The sequence below is a fragment of the Pristis pectinata genome, chromosome 15, assembly GCF_009764475.1.
Source record: "Pristis pectinata isolate sPriPec2 chromosome 15, sPriPec2.1.pri, whole genome shotgun sequence".
In the NCBI taxonomy this organism is placed as follows: Eukaryota; Metazoa; Chordata; class Chondrichthyes; order Rhinopristiformes; family Pristidae; genus Pristis; species Pristis pectinata.
In genome coordinates, this window is record NC_067419.1 from 16,750,780 (window position 1) to 16,767,383 (window position 16,604).

Here is a 16,604-nt window from a genome sequence, read left to right on the forward strand (position 1 = left end):
ATGTCTCTCCAAAATGGAGATAAGGAAGGTAAAAGACTTGGTAAAAGAATGTTTGATGCTGAGAGCAGGATATTGCCAGCTTAGTGTGGGAACCCAAGTAGGAATGAAAGAAGAAACACTCCCGATAGCCCACAAAAAAATAGGCATAGTTTGGCCTATATGGCTTTCTACCACTACAGCAAGTGAGTTAAAGAAGAAATTGTTCAATGTAAGAACAAATTCAGCCAAATAAAGGAGGGTGGTGGTTGAGAAAGACAGGTTAGCTCTCTGTTCAAGGAGAAATAAAGACAAAAATGGCATCTCTAATCTTTTCAATGCCTGGCTTGAGGAAGACAGAATTCATTCAATTCAGGTAGCAGCGAGAATATGGATGACATGAAGAGCAATTCCTCAGGGAGATATAGACTCATGGTTCTAAGAAGCTAAGAGTTGGGGAACAGTAATAGGATCTAGAGGATAGTGAGGCAACTAAATCACTGTCCATTCTTTTAGTTCAAGTGGGCACTCTTCTTTCCCACTTCCACTCCAAGATGACATCTCTCTCTTCAGATGACGCTGGCAATCCCTACCCCCTCAGTTAGCACAGAAAATCTGGGAAGATTGATACCATTTAATGTTATTAATATTTCAAAGTTTTACTATGGAATATACTGTAAAAAGATTATTTTTCTTATAATAGATGGCATTATCTAACATCCATTATAAAGTTATACTAGCACTACTGATATTTAATAAGTTGCTCACATACTTCAGTAAATTAATTTAGCTTTCACAGAATCCTCCTGTCTTTGAGAAATGTTAGAGCAGTACTAACTATATTCTAACCTTTAGTATGTTATTCTTTCCCTCCATTCCCTTTTACTGCTGACATTTCCTTTCTTTATTCCACTACTAAAGCCAAAACTTGCCTTTCTTCTCTCTCCGAAGCATTGTCTCAGCTGCTTTTTTTTCCACTTCCCAAAGTGCAGCTCCAAGCAACTGCTGACCAACCCATCAACCAGCCGCTGCTTTTATCCACCATACAAAATTTAGATAATACAGCCAAAGTGGGATGTGCTGTGTACAATATGGGTCACAACATGAATATGTTAATGGTAAAGAGGGATGCATTAATCCAGAACCAGCAAACAACGTCGGCACTTCTTAATCAGAGTCAAACATAATGTTTCAATTTTGTCCCCAGATATTCAGAAAGCCACCTTCACGTACCATTATGTGACATTCCAACAGAAAGGCACTTCTGAAAACGACAGCACTGGCACTTGTTCCGGTTCTTTTTTTGAATCTTACAGTTGCGCTCACACTGATCATAGTCCAGTTTCAATCGTATTGTTCGCCGAAAGAAACCCTGTAAAATAAAAGTCAAAGTGGCAATTATGAAGCAGCTTGATTTTAGTTGAATAAATCTTGACTTGAACAGTAGTATTTAATTACTGTTTTTGTGACTTTCTCAAACAACATTCAGAGAAAAATATTGACTTGTTAATCTGATCCCTTGTCCCAAATAGTCCTCTGAACCTTATTGTTTTCATAACACAGACAACGTAACTACACATTCTGAAAACAGTAGGTAATAAGAACTATAAACTTGTCATTCTACAGCCATGGTTTCAGCTAGAATTGAAGCCATAATCCAAAATGAATTGTCAACTGAGTCAATTGTCAATAATGAGTCTATTGATACCATGATTAACAATTCTGAACAATGCAATAGCATAGTTTTTTCACCAATTTAAGCAAAGTACAGATTATCCCGGGTAATGAATGGGTGCCGTTTTTACAGACATCTATGTCGATTTTGTCTGTAAGTTAGAAAATACACAAAAATCACTCAATATAGTAACCATACCCCTACAGTATTGTAACAAATGGCATCAAAAGCACATAAGACTAATTTGAAAGAACAATTTCTAAAAGTGGAGAGAAACTACTTCTGCCGTTCATAGGAACAAACATATGTACATACGTCAGACTTTTGAATTTAATAATATGATGGAAGATCATTCGTAGATAGGGGTACCATAATTCAGGTATTCATAACCCGGGGATGGCCTGTAGTCATTTATCCGACTCTCATATAGAGTAGTGTTACTTACAAGATGAACTCATTATGCACACTTTTCCAAATTAAAACCATTGTTGGATCATTAAAAGACTGAAACATTGATTCCACCTTGGATTTCTATTGTATTGCCAATTAGGGCTGCTTCTTCTGTCCTATGCATCGGTGAGTTCCATCCCTTCCAGCAATCCAGAGTCTGCTGAGATTTTTTGGTGCATTTGCATCACTGATTGGTGAGAGGCCTCGAAGTCAAATGTCTCTGAATGAGACCCCAGGAAGGAATATAGTCTCTTGTTTCATTTGGAATTTGAAAGATGGCAGGGCAGAGGGTGAAATTAAGGGTGGGGGTGGTTTGCTGATACTTGTCCATGAAGGAAGTATGAAGTTCTCAGCTTTTTCTGCAATGACCAGGGAACAGTGGATGTTTAAGGAATTTTAAAGCCAGTTGTAAGATTTTTTGGGAATATCCCTTTTCCCAGGTGGTTAACATGGGAACATGGTTATGTGACCTTCACTACACGACGATTGACAGGTAAAGTGGAAATTGCCAGAGGCTCAGCATGAGAACTTAGTTGGAAGCTCTCAGGCTCAACAGTAAACTACTAGCAGCGCTTGCTTTCAGACAGCAAGTTCCAGGTTATAAACAACTTTTTGCCTCAAAAATATGCAAAACACTTCATTTTCAAATTTTGCAGATGGTGGAGGCATTCCAAAACAGTCAAATTTGCAAGTACTTGATGGATTGAGTGTATCAACACCAAAACATACTTGATACCGTAAGATAAAAGTTGATCAGGCTTCGCGTGGTTTGAGCTATTTGTCCGATTACATAGACTAACTCATTTTAGTCAATTCTCATTTGTAGTGCACGGTACATAGAAACCAAACAGCAATGACTTGAGGAATTAGATTCTCTGTCACTTGGCATATAGTTATTACCATTCAGATTTTATGCATTCTTTTGTTACACCTAATGGATTCTGAAATCAGCCCTAAAATCTCAGGAATGAATCTTTCTGACAATCACTTTATTTTTCTTATGACAATAAATATAACCTTCAAACAGTCAAGTTCCACAAAATTTGGAGAAATTATAGTCAGGAGGAAAAATGTAACTTAGGTTCTAAGCAACCACCATTTGAAAACCTGCTGTTAGTCATGTATATTCGAACTTGGGTGCCTAGATAAGGGAGAATGGTATCACAATGGCACTCAGAGTAATGCAATATGCTTGCAACTCTTCAGGTTATAGACCCATTGTTGTAATATTGGATAATGCTTAGGATTGTGGTGTAACTCAAAAGGTGTCACCTACTACTGGAGTCAAAAAATCATGATGGTCTGGGAGGGGAGGGATTAGGTTGAGTTATTGTGGACCGGATGGTTGGGTGGGAAATTAATGGAAGATGGTTGACAGATGGTCATCAGTGGGGTCAGTGTCTCAGGGAATGGGGCTATGTCTGACCTTGGAGAACAAAGAGATAGGACTTCATGATTGGGGTTTAAGATTTTGCAGTTAGGAGCAGGGCGAGTTGGTGATCAATTATGTATACTGGATTGCATTGCACTGAAAATAACAGTGTTATAGCATCCAATATCTAGACTAAGCTATTGATCAAACTAATTTTTCAGAAAAATGCAGACCTCAAAAATGCATTCAGATATTTTGTGTGGAAGCTGTTAAAATTGTTAAACCTATATCTTCACAATAGATGATGTATTGTTAATGTGTACAAGATAAATATATAGGGGCTTTACTGATTAATACTTTCCAACAGCTGTCTCACCAAGAAGATGATAATATTGCAATAGGCATCTGACTGCACATTTCCCTTGGAGAACTTAAATTGGACTGGATAAAGCTGCTTAAAAACACAATGAATGATTCAATCAATCAAATGCAAACCTCTTATCTGGGGAATAGGTGGGAAGTGGCTGGGTGGGAAAGATGGGGAAGAGGTCTGAGTAAACTGCACTCCTGGAAGGTGGAGACTTCATTTCAACTAGTACTGCTAATATACAAAACAGATGAGCAAGTACATTAGCCAATTCCAAGATTGATTTGACAAATCACAGAAGCCAAGCAACTGAAACCAAGGTACCAAACTGCTGAGCAAATGAAGGAAACTGTCAGAATTGAATGCAAAGCAATAAAAACCCTGGGGGAGACATTGATAACAATAAATTCTCACATTACTCTAACAAAATCAGCAAAAAGCCTCACAAATTTTCAATAAATAACACTGAGATAACACACAAACCTTACAGCCCTCACAGGCATGGACACCATAGTGGAAGCCAGAAGCCTTGTCTCCACACACTCGACATTCTATGCATAGCCCAGAGGTGGAAGCTTCATCTTGGGTTAATGGAGTAACAGGTAAGATTACTGATGATGGACTAGAAGCTGGAGAAAGAGTATCTAAATGCAGATGGGGAAAAAAATAAAATTTGAGACTTGTTCAAATAAATGTTTTGGTTATTTTTACACCTCAACCAGTAGTGCTTTTAATAAAGCAGAAGGGTAATCTAGGACATCAAAACCAAATCAAAGCAGCGTAACCCTATTACGAACCACAAATAACCCAAATTGTGCTTCTTGATAGTGGACAATCCTTCACAATGCATATCTGGATCAAGGGTAACGAGATAGAATGAAAAAGACAGCAGTAGCTTTCTTTCAGAAAAGTGATTTTACCTTCCATCATTTACATCCTTTCTACCAAACATGACCTGGCATTTTGTTTTATTCGTAGGATATGGAATCTTAGCATGATTCTGGGAAAGCCCAGTTATAAACCAGAGAAAACCTTTCAACACCACTATCCAGTTTGGTTGCGTCTATCAACCTGTGTATGGAAAAGACAATACCTTAAAATACAAAACACTATTTCACTGCTTTGAGGTACTTTCAAATAAATCATAATGTTCTGATGTTTTAGACATGACAGAGAGGGAGGTATTACTCATCTGTGAAAATGTCATGGCAGTGCTCAAAGAGGACATACTGGAGGGCTCGTCTACTGAGGCAATATGAGTGGAACTGAAGAATAAAAAAGGGATGACCACGTTAATGGGACTATATTGTAGACCTCCCAATATTCAGCGGGATTTAGAGGAACAAATCTGTAGAGATATAGTAGACAGTTGCAAGAAAAATAAGGCTGTGATAGTAGATGATTTTAACTTTCCACATTTTGACTGGGACTCCCATACTGTAAAGGGATTGGATGGGATAAAGTTTGTCAAATGTGTTTAGGAACCTTTCCTGAAGCTATATGTAGAGGTCCCAACTAGAGAGAGCCAGATACTGGATCTCCTCTTAGAGAATGAGACAGGGCAGGTGACAGAAGTGTGTGTAGGGGAACACTTTGGATCTAGTGATCATAATTCCATTAGTTTCAAGATAATTATGGATAGGACTTAAGGATTGGGTTGAGATTCTAAATTGGAATAAGGCCAATGTTGATGGCATCAGAGGGGATCTGGCAGGCGTGAATTGGGATAGACTGTTTTCCAGCAAAGAGATGCTTGGTAAGTGGAAGGCTTTCAGAAGTGAAGTATTGAGAGTACAGAATCTGTATGTTCCTGTTAGAATAAAAGGCAAGGCTAACAGGTTTAGGGAACCATGGTTATCAAGGGATATTGAGGCCCTGGTAAAGAAAAAGGAGAAACAAAGACTGCAGATGCTGAAATCTAGACGAAAAAGGAGGCGCATATCAGGTATAGGCAGTTAGGATCAAATGAGGTGCTTGAGTATAAGAAATGCAAGACAACACTTAAGAGAGAAATCAAGAGGGCAAAAAGAGGACATGAGGTTGCTCTGGCAGACAGGGTGAAAGAGAATCCCAAGGGTTTCTATAGCTATATTAAGAGCAAAAGGGTAGCAAGGGACAAAATTGGTCCTCTTGAAGATCAGCATGGTCATCTATGCATGGAGCCGAAAGAGATGGGGGAGATCTTAAATGAATTTTTTGCATCTGTATTTACTCTGGAGACACACAGAGACTATAGACTAAAGCAAAAGAGTAGTGAGGTAATGGACAGTATCCAGATTACGGAAGAGGAGGTGCTGGCCGTCTTGAGGCGAATGAAGGTGGATAAATCCCCAGGGCCAGATAAGGTGCCCCCTCAGACCTTGTGCGAGGCTAGTGCAGGAATTTCTGGGAACCTGGCAGAGATACTTAAAACATCCTTAGCCATGGGTGAGGTGCCGGAGGACTGGAGGATGGCTAATGTTGTCCCGTTTTTCAAGAAAGGCTCTAAGAATAAGCCAGGAAATTACAGGCTGCTGAGGCTGACGTCAGTCATGGGTAAATTACCGGAAGGTATTCCAAAGGACAGGATATGTAAATATTCAGATAGGGCTTGATTAGGAATAGTCAACATGGCTTTGTGTGTGTGGTAGGTCATGTCTAACCAAACTTATAGAGTTCTTCAAGGAGGTTACCAAGAAGGTCACCAAGAAGGTCAATGAGGGAAAGGTGGTGGACGTTGTCTACATGGATGCTAGCAAGGCTTTTGACAAAGTCCCACATGGGAGGCTGCTCCAGTAGGTTAAGTCGCTTGGCATTCAGGATGAGGTAGCCAATTGGATTCAACATTCAACAGAAGCCAGAGAGCGGTAGTAGATGGTTGTCTCTCTGACTGGAGGCATGTGACTAGTCGTGTGCCACAGGGATCAGTGCTGGGTCCGTTGTTGCTTATCATCTATATTAATGATTCAGATGATAATGTGGTTAACTGGATCACCAAATTTATGGATGACACCAAGATTGGGGGCGTAGTGGACAGCAAGGAAGGCTATCAAAGCTTGCGGCGTTATCTTGACCAGCTCGAAAGATGGGCTGAAAAATGGCAGATGGAATTTAATGAAGACAAGTGTGAGGTGTTGCACTTTGGGAGAACAAATCAGTGAATGGTAGGGCTCTGAGGTGTGCGATAGAACAAAGGGACCTGGGAATACAGATCCATAGTTCCTTGAAAGTGGTGTCACAGGTAGATAGGGTTGTAAGGAGAGCTTTTGGCACTTTACCCTTGACTACAGGAGTTAGGATGTTATGTTGAAGTTGTACAAGACGTTGGTGCAGCTGAAATTGAAGTATGTGTGCAGTTCTGGTCACCTACCTCCAGGAGGGGTATCAATGAGCTTGAAAGAGTGCAGAGAAAATTTACAAGGATGTTGCCAAGATTTGAGGACCTGAGTTATAGGGAAAGGTTGAATAGGTTACGCCGGAGCTTGGCAACTCGTTGTAAGCTGCTCTCTGCATATCTACTCATTACTTTAATTCCCTGAAGTGCAGGAGAATGAGGGGAGATCTTATAGAGGTGTACAAAATTATGAGGGGAATAAATAGGGTGAATGCATACAGGCTTTCTTCCCCAAAGGGTGGGTGAGACTAGAACTAGAAGACATAGGTTTAGGGTGAAAGATGAAATATATAAGGGGAATCTCAGGGAGAAATTCTTCACAGGGTGGTGCGAGTGTGGAATGAGCTGTCAGTGGAAGTGGTAGATGTTGGTTCAATTGTAACATTTAAGAGAGGTACATGGATGGGAAGGGTTTGGAGGGATATGGTCCAGGTGCAGGTAGACGGGACTAGGCAGAAGATCAGGTTGGCGTGGACTAGATGGGCCGAAGGGCCTGTTTCTGTGCTATGGTACTCTATGACTATTATGAAATGCCAGAGATCTAGAGATAGGAAAATGTTGCATATATCCACCACTTTTATGATTTCAGAAAATAACTAAGTTCTTTGTCGTTCATTGAAATTTTGAAATGGGTTGTATTTTTGGAAGTATGGCAGCCAATCTGTTCAAGCAAGCTCCCACAGACAGCAATATGAAAGTAAACAGAAAATCTGTTTTAGTGACATTGGTTGCATAAATATTATCTGAGACACCAGTGAAAACTCCTCTGCTCTTCTCTGAATATTGCCATGCAATCTTTTAAATTCATTTGACAAGGACTCTTGGTGTGATGTCTCATTCAACAGATGGGACCTTCAATAGTGTACCCCTTTTCGAGTACCAGACTGCAAATATTTATGTACTGTTTATAAGAATTAAGTAATGAAGTCTTCAGAGGATGCAAACCCACAATCTTCTGAGGCAAGGACAAGTGCCGTCACTGAACCATATCAGGTGCCAGCAAAAGAATGTTATTACCAGCTTGGTTAAGACAATCATTCTATTGGTTTTTAATTCTGTGGTCAGGACACATTTTAAAAGCCACATTCCTTCCTGGCCACCAACAGACATAGGAAACTTTATAGTGAGTGAGGAAAGAGCAAAAATACTACTGCGACCATTAGTGCTTATGATTTGGATGAACACAATCCTGCAACATATTTGTACTTAATATGGGAGAGGAGTGGGCATTGCCAACTGTTGTTCAGCTTCAGGACAGCTGAAAGAACAAGCTGCCTGACAGATCAACAACTACTAAAATCAAAATATGTTCATAGGAAACTACAACCAGAGTTATAAGACATGGAGTATGTATTTTAGTTCTGCATAGGTTCTGCATTTTCTTGACAAATTCCCATTGTATAATCTTGTCAAACAAAATTAAAAGATGATATAGATTGCTTGGTCATGTCAAAAGACCCAGAGAGAAACAAAGATGGCAGTCTCTCATTGGCTAGGAAGCATCAAAAGTCCTGGTGCCAAAAGGCATTGATTCCATACTCTTTTTCCTGGGTAGATTACAACAGAAAGCAGCATTAAGTATTCACATCAATTCAGTATCACAATTTTAAATGATGATTTTTGTTTCTTTATCACAATCACAAATGGCCTACTCCTTAGCCTGAAACTACAACATGTAATTCTACACTTTCCAGATGGCAGAAACAGATCCTCACCTTCCAGCATATAAGATTTTGTACATTTCAATGAAATCTTCTTATTTAAAAACAATAATTTTCAGGAATCAATTCTTCCATAAATACCCATTGACCTAATCTCTTCCCACAGGGTTGTTCTGTCATCCTAGGATTTGCTCTAATATACCTTCACTACACACCACCCAAGCCAAATGTATTGTTTATTAGTAAGGGGACCAAAAGTGTCCACACTGCTCCAGGTATAGTTTCACCTATGCCCTATATAATTAATTATTCTTATTCTCTAACACCCATACAATAAAGATTAATGTACTATTTGCGTTAATAACTGCCTACTTTATTGGCATTATAACTTTCTGTAGACACCAGACCTAACCAGTTCCCCTCTACTAACACCCTCCTCTGCCTGGCAGAACTTATGCTTACCCTGAACAACTTATCTTTTGACTCCTTCCACTGGTGTAGACATGGGCACTTGCATGGGCCTCCTTTCCCTGCCTTTTTGTTGGTTATGTGAAGATACCATGTTCCAAACCTACACTGGCACCACTCCCCAACTCTTTCTCTGCTACATTGACAACTACATTGGTGCTGTCTCCTACACCTGTGCAGAACTCATCATTTTCATCAACATCACTATCAACTTCCAGCCCGCCCTCAAATTCACTTGGTCCATTTCTGACACCTCTCTCCTCTTTCTTGATCTCTCTGTCTCCATCTCAGGAGACAGACTATCCACCAGCATTTACTACAAACCTATTAACTCCCACAGCTACCTAGACTATAGCTTCTCTCACCCACGTCACTTACAAGGACATCATTCCTTTTCTCAGTTACTCCATCTCTGCCACATCTGTTCTCAAGATGAGGCCTTCACTCCAGGACATCTGAGATGTCCTTTTCCGGAAAATGGGGCTCTCACCCCACTTATTGATGAAGCCCTCACTCATATTTCCTCTATTTCCTGCACTTCTGCCCTTATCCCATCCCCCCCAGATAGAACGACGATAGAGATCCCCTGGTCTTCACCTATCACCCTACCAACCTATGCATCCAGCTTATCATTCTTCACAACTTCCGGCAGCTACAACGTGATCCCACCACCACTGGCCACATCTTCTCCTCCCCCCCCCCCCCCCCCCCCACCCCTTTCTGTTTTCCACAGGGATCACTGTCTCCATTACTCCCTGGTCTGCTCATCCCTCCTCCTCCCCAGGCACTTTCACCTGTAACTGTAGAAGGTATAACACCTACTCCCTCACCACCATCCAGGGCCCTAACAACCCTTATCAGCAAGGCAGACTTTCACATGCATCTCCTCTGGCCTTGTTTATTGCATCTGGTGCTCCCGATGTGGCCTCCTCTATATCAGTGAGACCAGGAGCATACTTGGCAACTGCTTTGCTGAGCACCTACGCTCCATCCACCATGGCCATCTGGAGCTTCTGGTTGCTAGCCATTTTAATTATCCTCCCCACTCCCACACCGACATGTCTGTCCTTGGCCCCTTCCTCTGTCAGGGTGAGCCTAAACATAAACTAGAGGAACAGCAACTCACATTCTACCTGGGTAGTCTACAATTCGACAGCACGAACATGGAATTCTCCAATTTCAGGTAAACTGCTCCCTCTCTGTCCCTTTTCTCTCTCCTCCTGATCTAACCAGTTCTTCCTAGCCTCACCCCATCACTTGAAAGGTTAGTTTCACATTCAGCAGCAAGCAGCAAGTCAAAATTCTTGCTGGTACTTCTAGGTGCCTGTCATGCCACTACATAACAACCACTGGTAATCCATAAGTAATTTCAAATGATATTCATAATGCTGAAACCTCTAGCAAGTCACACAAACAATCTGGCTTCAAATACTCAAGCATTCAGTTAAAAGATCTGACCTTATATAGGTTGCTGCCAGATGCCAGAGAGTCTTCCTCCTGGTAATATCCCTACCCCCTTAACATGTTTTAGCTTTCTTTCAAGTTGTACAATGGGAACTTATCAAGGACCACCAATCACCCCAATTCTCTCTCCAACAACTGCCCCACTCTGGAAAATCTTGATCATCTCCCAAACACCATCCCCACAAAGTATCACTTCTCTCTGAACCCCATGCTTCAGGCCTTGATCGTTCCTATCCCTGCATTCCTCTCCCCCCACCCCACCGCTTCCCCAGGTCTCAATCATGTCTCTGACCCTTCGCACAAACATCTTGTTCTCTCTTCAACAATCATCCACAGCACTATCAATTCCTCCTAATATTAATCTCTCTAAAACCTCCTATAAGAATTTGATCACCTTTCAGACCTCTTTTCACTACTCCTCTATTCCCTGGCCATGTCTCAATCTCTAGGTCTCGATTCACTCCGTGTTCCTCTAAATCCAGGTCCTAATCCACTCTTCAACCTTTCTGCTACCAGGTCTCAATCCATTCGTTGCCAGCTCCTCAGCTATATCTCCATCCTCTCTCCAATCTCAATCCACTGGTCCTCATCAGTTAAGGATCCCTGCACCTTCTGTCCTCCAAAATCAGCAAAATCTTCCAGTGTCTTCATCACGTATCTATCTAGCTTCCCAGATTCCCCTTTAATGCACTATGTGGTAGTGACCTTCAAATTCTCTGGTGAAGCAGTTGCTTCTGGGATTCTCTACTTTTTCTTCATGATTTTCTGATATTGATGACCTCTAGTTTTGTTCATTCCCATAATCAGAAACATTCAGTCTGTCTCTTCTGTATCAAAAACATCCACAATTTTTACCACTTTCCTTTCAAGAGAAATGAGACCTAGATGATTCATTATTTCTTAAGTGCCTGAATAACTGCTAATGTTACACTAACAGTTACGCTCTATTGAATTCTTTGGAAGCTTCCAGGGTGATAATATTACCAAAATCATAATCTTAGATTCTAAACATTAAAAGGGCAAAATTCAAAAGCCCATGAAAACATTAATGGGTATTGCAATGCATAACAGCACAACAGTTCAATGTTGTGAGTAGCTGTCTCCACCTGAAGCTGGCCTGCACTGCATAACGCTTGCTTGGAAAGCAAGGTGCATATGGTGGAAGCAGATACTACCAATCATATTACATGAATTTGACATGGGAAATGGTGAAGGATGTTACAACATGGCAGGGTGGGTTCCCATGTTAATAGACCTAGCACTTGGGAATTGGTGGAGGAGATAGAAAGTTGGAGAGGTATCCTATACCTGCAGATAAGCAGGAGGCCTTCCAGAAATAAGGCAGTGGGAGCTGACAGCCTCAAGGTCAATGGCAGAAGTCAACCATTGAGGACCTGATTGCAATGCCCTAAGAAGTTAATGACCTCACACAAATGGTCAAGGTTAGTAGAAGGACTTTCAAAAACCATATTCTCAGATCACAAGCCTCAAACACGACATCACATCCCAATCATTCAACCAACTAATAATCTCAATCAATCTGTCTTGAGTTGCCTCATCATTTCATCCTTCAGCTCTGTAGAAGACAATGGGAAGGGAGCTCTGGTGAACAAAAGGTTACTCTCTCTCTCTCTCCTGGTAAACAGCTTGAGCCACCTGCTCGTACAGTGTCTGCTTGGTGTGATAAGGAGTTGCTGAGCTGTGGAGGCCTCAAGGCCACCAGGGTTGTTTGTGACTGTGAAAGATGTGTTAACCTGTCTGGAGCCAATGGTAGCGTGAGCTGGTTTAGCATACCCAAATATGGGTATGCCAGTGCAGTAGGTGAACACCCACCGGAGAACAATGTATTTAAGTTTGTTAGCACCCTGTATTCCTCGAGTCAGGCCACGTGCAGGGAAGATCAGCACTGACTGTTTGCTCCTTCATGTACCCCCACTCCTGCTAGCATTAAACTAATAAAGCATTAATCGTAAGTTCTTTGGCTCTGCTGTTGTCCGATTTATTACAGAGCATGGGTTGACTTTCACAGCTCCTTCGAAAAATCCAGCCCTTCCACTACTTAACACAGTACCACACTGAGCACAACTGCTTGCTGCAAATCTTTAAGTTTGCACAAATTGGCAGCTATTCAAACATAACAGCCACATCACCAACTCATCAATTCTCTCACTCTTCTAGGATGATGGCATACAGCAGGAAGCAGCAGGTGTTAACCAGACTGGGACAGGTACACCTGCATATCCTAACCACTCAGTTGGAAAGGTACAGGCTATTATTGCGAAGCCTGCTGTTGAGGTGTTGGTCTTCTTAAAACGATGCATATTCTTACCTATATCTCGTTCTACTTCCCACTTAACCCACACTGATAACTGATTTACAAGATACAGATAGTGTCACGCACTGCTTACTTTCCCCATGTCTTTCCTCGCGGACTTTCCCCTTTTTTTTATTTTGACGTACCCCAAAAGCACAGCCAGACAAGACAGTGCAATTACTGCAAGACAGTAATGATGATGAATACATATACTGTCACTTAACTTCACTTTCGTGGCCATCAGTTCAGATATTGCATCACTGAGGGGATAGAAAAGAGATGGGATCTTCATGTGATGTAACACCAGGCAAAGGTGGCCTGCAACCAGACCAAGGGAAAGGGAAAGCAGAGAAACCAGTTTGCCAGATGACTCAGATGATAACTTCAAAGGGGCAGGTTGCAGAACAAAGCTGATGCACAATGAAATATTTTTAATTTGGAAGTCTGCTGAAAAGCCTGCACTGAATGCCAAGGACCACTAAAAAGTCCAACATCAACCTGGCAGTGCTCACATATAGAGTTCAAACCTGCTAGCCTGCAATTGGGAAATAACTGTATTCATACACCTGTGAACTTAACCATAATGCAGTGTTTAATGGCCAACATTGCAGCCTCCATTGCAGGAAAAGCAGTAGTCACCAATGTTTGAAGGCTGAAGCGGAAGCTTGATAACAGCTAGCTATCCCAGCTTTTTTGGAATCAGTTTCCCAATAGATTATTGGAATTACTGAGGCAATGCCCTGAGAAGAGCCAGTGGCTTCACAGAGCATGAACCCAATGCTCTCTGGCAAGGAGAACAGCATTTTCCCTTCTGCCAGTGCTCTTGCTATTTCCTGAGAAGCTACCGTCACCATGCCAAGAGGTGCAATCTGCCACCGGGCCTTCTGGGTTTCTGGTTATTTGAGGTCATACAAAATCATGAGACTTGAAGAAGTTAAACAAAATATTTACTAGAATAGTTCCAGGAATGAGGTATTATAACTGCATGGATAAAACTTATTAAAATTGAGTTATTCTCCTTAGAAAAAGAAGGCTAAGATATTTGATAAACTGTTCAAAATCAACAAAGGTTTGCAATAAAGTACATCTTTCCAATGGCTGAAATGTCAATAACCAGGGGATAGAAATTTAAGTTGATGAACAAAAAAAAACTAGAGGGTAAAAAAGTATACTTCACCTCAAGTGGGCAAGATTTGGAATATTGATTCAACAACAGCTGCCAGAAGATAACTGGACAATTCTTTTTAGGAGAAAAACATTATATGGGTATGGGGATACAGAGAACTTACTGGATTTCTGTTTGAAAAGGGCTGGTTAGACGTGATAGTTCTATGACGGTGTAAAATCTGTTTACTGGTAGCAGAGGAAAACAAGCTGCATCCCAGGCAGGCATAAAGCTCTGAATTATTATTTTTAGGCTGATTAATACAACTGCTTAAGATTAATATTAGCCTAAAAATTCAAATGCCAACCGCATCTAATTTGCCTGAGTGCAGTTCTCTTATTTTGAACATATAGACCAGTATCAGTGACAAATAGCACGGACAAGCTCCCAATTAATTAAACAAAAGTTCAATTGAAGTTAACCCCTACCTTGTACAGTTTCATTTGATCCAGGTCCATTTCCTGAAGTTAGGTTCTCATCAGCACTGAATGCCTCTGAGCTGTTGTCCCCTATAGACTGTGAAATGTCCTGCACTTTCTCCATTTCCTGTACCAATTCTCCAGCCAAGGGATTCCTAGAGTCATTTTCAAGTGGTGATAATGGATTAGAGTGGATCTGGGTGTCGACCATTCCAGTTGACACTGTCTGGCAGTACAACACTCATTAGTCTAAAAAAGAAAATATAGTTCAGCATGTATATTGTTACTTAGATTTTCAATCAAAATGAAAACCAGACATTTCATATTAATAAAATTATATAAAATAATAATTGGCAGCAAGAAGATCATGCATTATCCAGGATTCCACAAATATTCTCTATGCATGTCACACAACTTCTACTTTGAAAATACTTTTTTAAAAAACTTTTTATTTTAAAATGTTCCAACTTTCAAACAAAAATTAGAAGTAAAATAAAACTTTAAGAACAAGATAATATAATATTGTCATAACAATAAAATGCATTCAGCTTTTTACAATGATGTTCAATAAACTGCCGACTACAATTTAATTTCAGACAATGAGACCTTTATTTAAAATATCCAGCTAATTTACAACTTTAAAAAAATGTTATTATTCATGAATTTTTATGTCAGACTTGAAGAATAATTTAAGTGGCAAAAATAGTAGTAAAGCTTATTTCTTAAAATGAATGAATTTTAGAGGCTACTATATTGTGCATGATGCAAGGAGAATGTGGAAATAATTAGTGGCTGGAAAAACCTACTGCTGAAAAATTACCACTTACGAAAGGAAACAGTATAATAACACAAGTAGACCATTTAGCTCCTTAATCTATGACACCTTTCAAAGAGATCATGATTAGTTTCTGATCAAACTCCATATTTATCTGCCTTTGTCCCATATCCTTTATTATCTTTGATTAACAAAAGTCTATCAAGCTCAAATTTAAAATTAGCAAATGACCTAGCAACAACTGCTGTCTGCAGAATTGTTCCAAATTTCTACCATCCATTGCATGTATGCATTGTCTAATTTCATTCTGGGAAGATTTGTTTCTAATTTTTTTAGACCAAGCCCCCTATTCCTAGGCACATCAACAAATCAAAATAGTTTTGCCTTACCTACCCTAAATATCTCATAATATCATGAAAGCTTTGATCAAATCACCGCATACCTGACCAATTTCCAGGGAATATAATCCCAGGTTGTGTAATCATTACTCACATTTTATTTCTTGGGAATCAAGTACCATTCTGGTAAATCTACACTACACTTACTGCAAAACCAATGTATCCTTCCTAAGTTGTGCCATCTAGAACTGTTCTCCACATTTCTTCACATGTGATCTAACCAGGTGCAGCTATGGCACAAGTTCCAACCTGTTTAGAAACACTCAAGAGTCTTACAGCACAGAAACAGGACCTTTGGCACAATTTGTCTATGCTGACCGAAATACCCATCTACACTAATCTCATTTTCCGGCATTTTGCCCATATCCCTCTGTTCTTTTCCTATCTATGTGCCTGTCCAAATGAGTTTTAAATTCTGTGACTGTACCAACCTCTACCACCTCCTCTAGAAGCTTGTTCCATATACCCACTACTCTCTCTGTGAAAGACTTGTGCCTCAGATCTCCTTTAAATATTTCCCCTCTCATCTTAAACCTATGCCCTGTATGGTTTTAGATTCCCTTACCCTGGGAAAAAGACTGTGACTACCTACCCTACTTATGCCTTTCATAATATTATAAATCTTTATAAGGTAAACCCCTCAACCTCCCGCTCTATAGTGAGGACAATCCCTGCCTATTCAATCGCTCCTTGTAACTAAAGCCCTCCATTCTGGGCAACATTCTGG

At 40.4% G+C, this 16,604-nt stretch overlaps 1 protein-coding gene across 4 annotated transcripts in view; it reads right to left on the reverse strand.

The window, feature by feature from the left end:
- LOC127578143 (peroxisome proliferator-activated receptor alpha-like) overlaps positions 1-16,604 on the reverse strand; it is a 60,475-nt gene that overhangs the window by 28,596 nt on the left and 15,275 nt on the right. For all 4 annotated transcript variants that reach the window (XM_052029751.1, XM_052029752.1, XM_052029755.1 and 1 more), the window contains 3 exons: positions 14,714-14,953; positions 4,324-4,484; positions 1,210-1,348 (listed from right to left, as the gene is read on the reverse strand). In XM_052029751.1, the coding sequence (XP_051885711.1) occupies positions 1,210-1,348; positions 4,324-4,484; positions 14,714-14,915 (502 nt within the window). In that variant the 5' untranslated portion in view covers positions 14,916-14,953. The remainder of the gene's footprint in view (positions 1-1,209; positions 1,349-4,323; positions 4,485-14,713; positions 14,954-16,604) is intronic.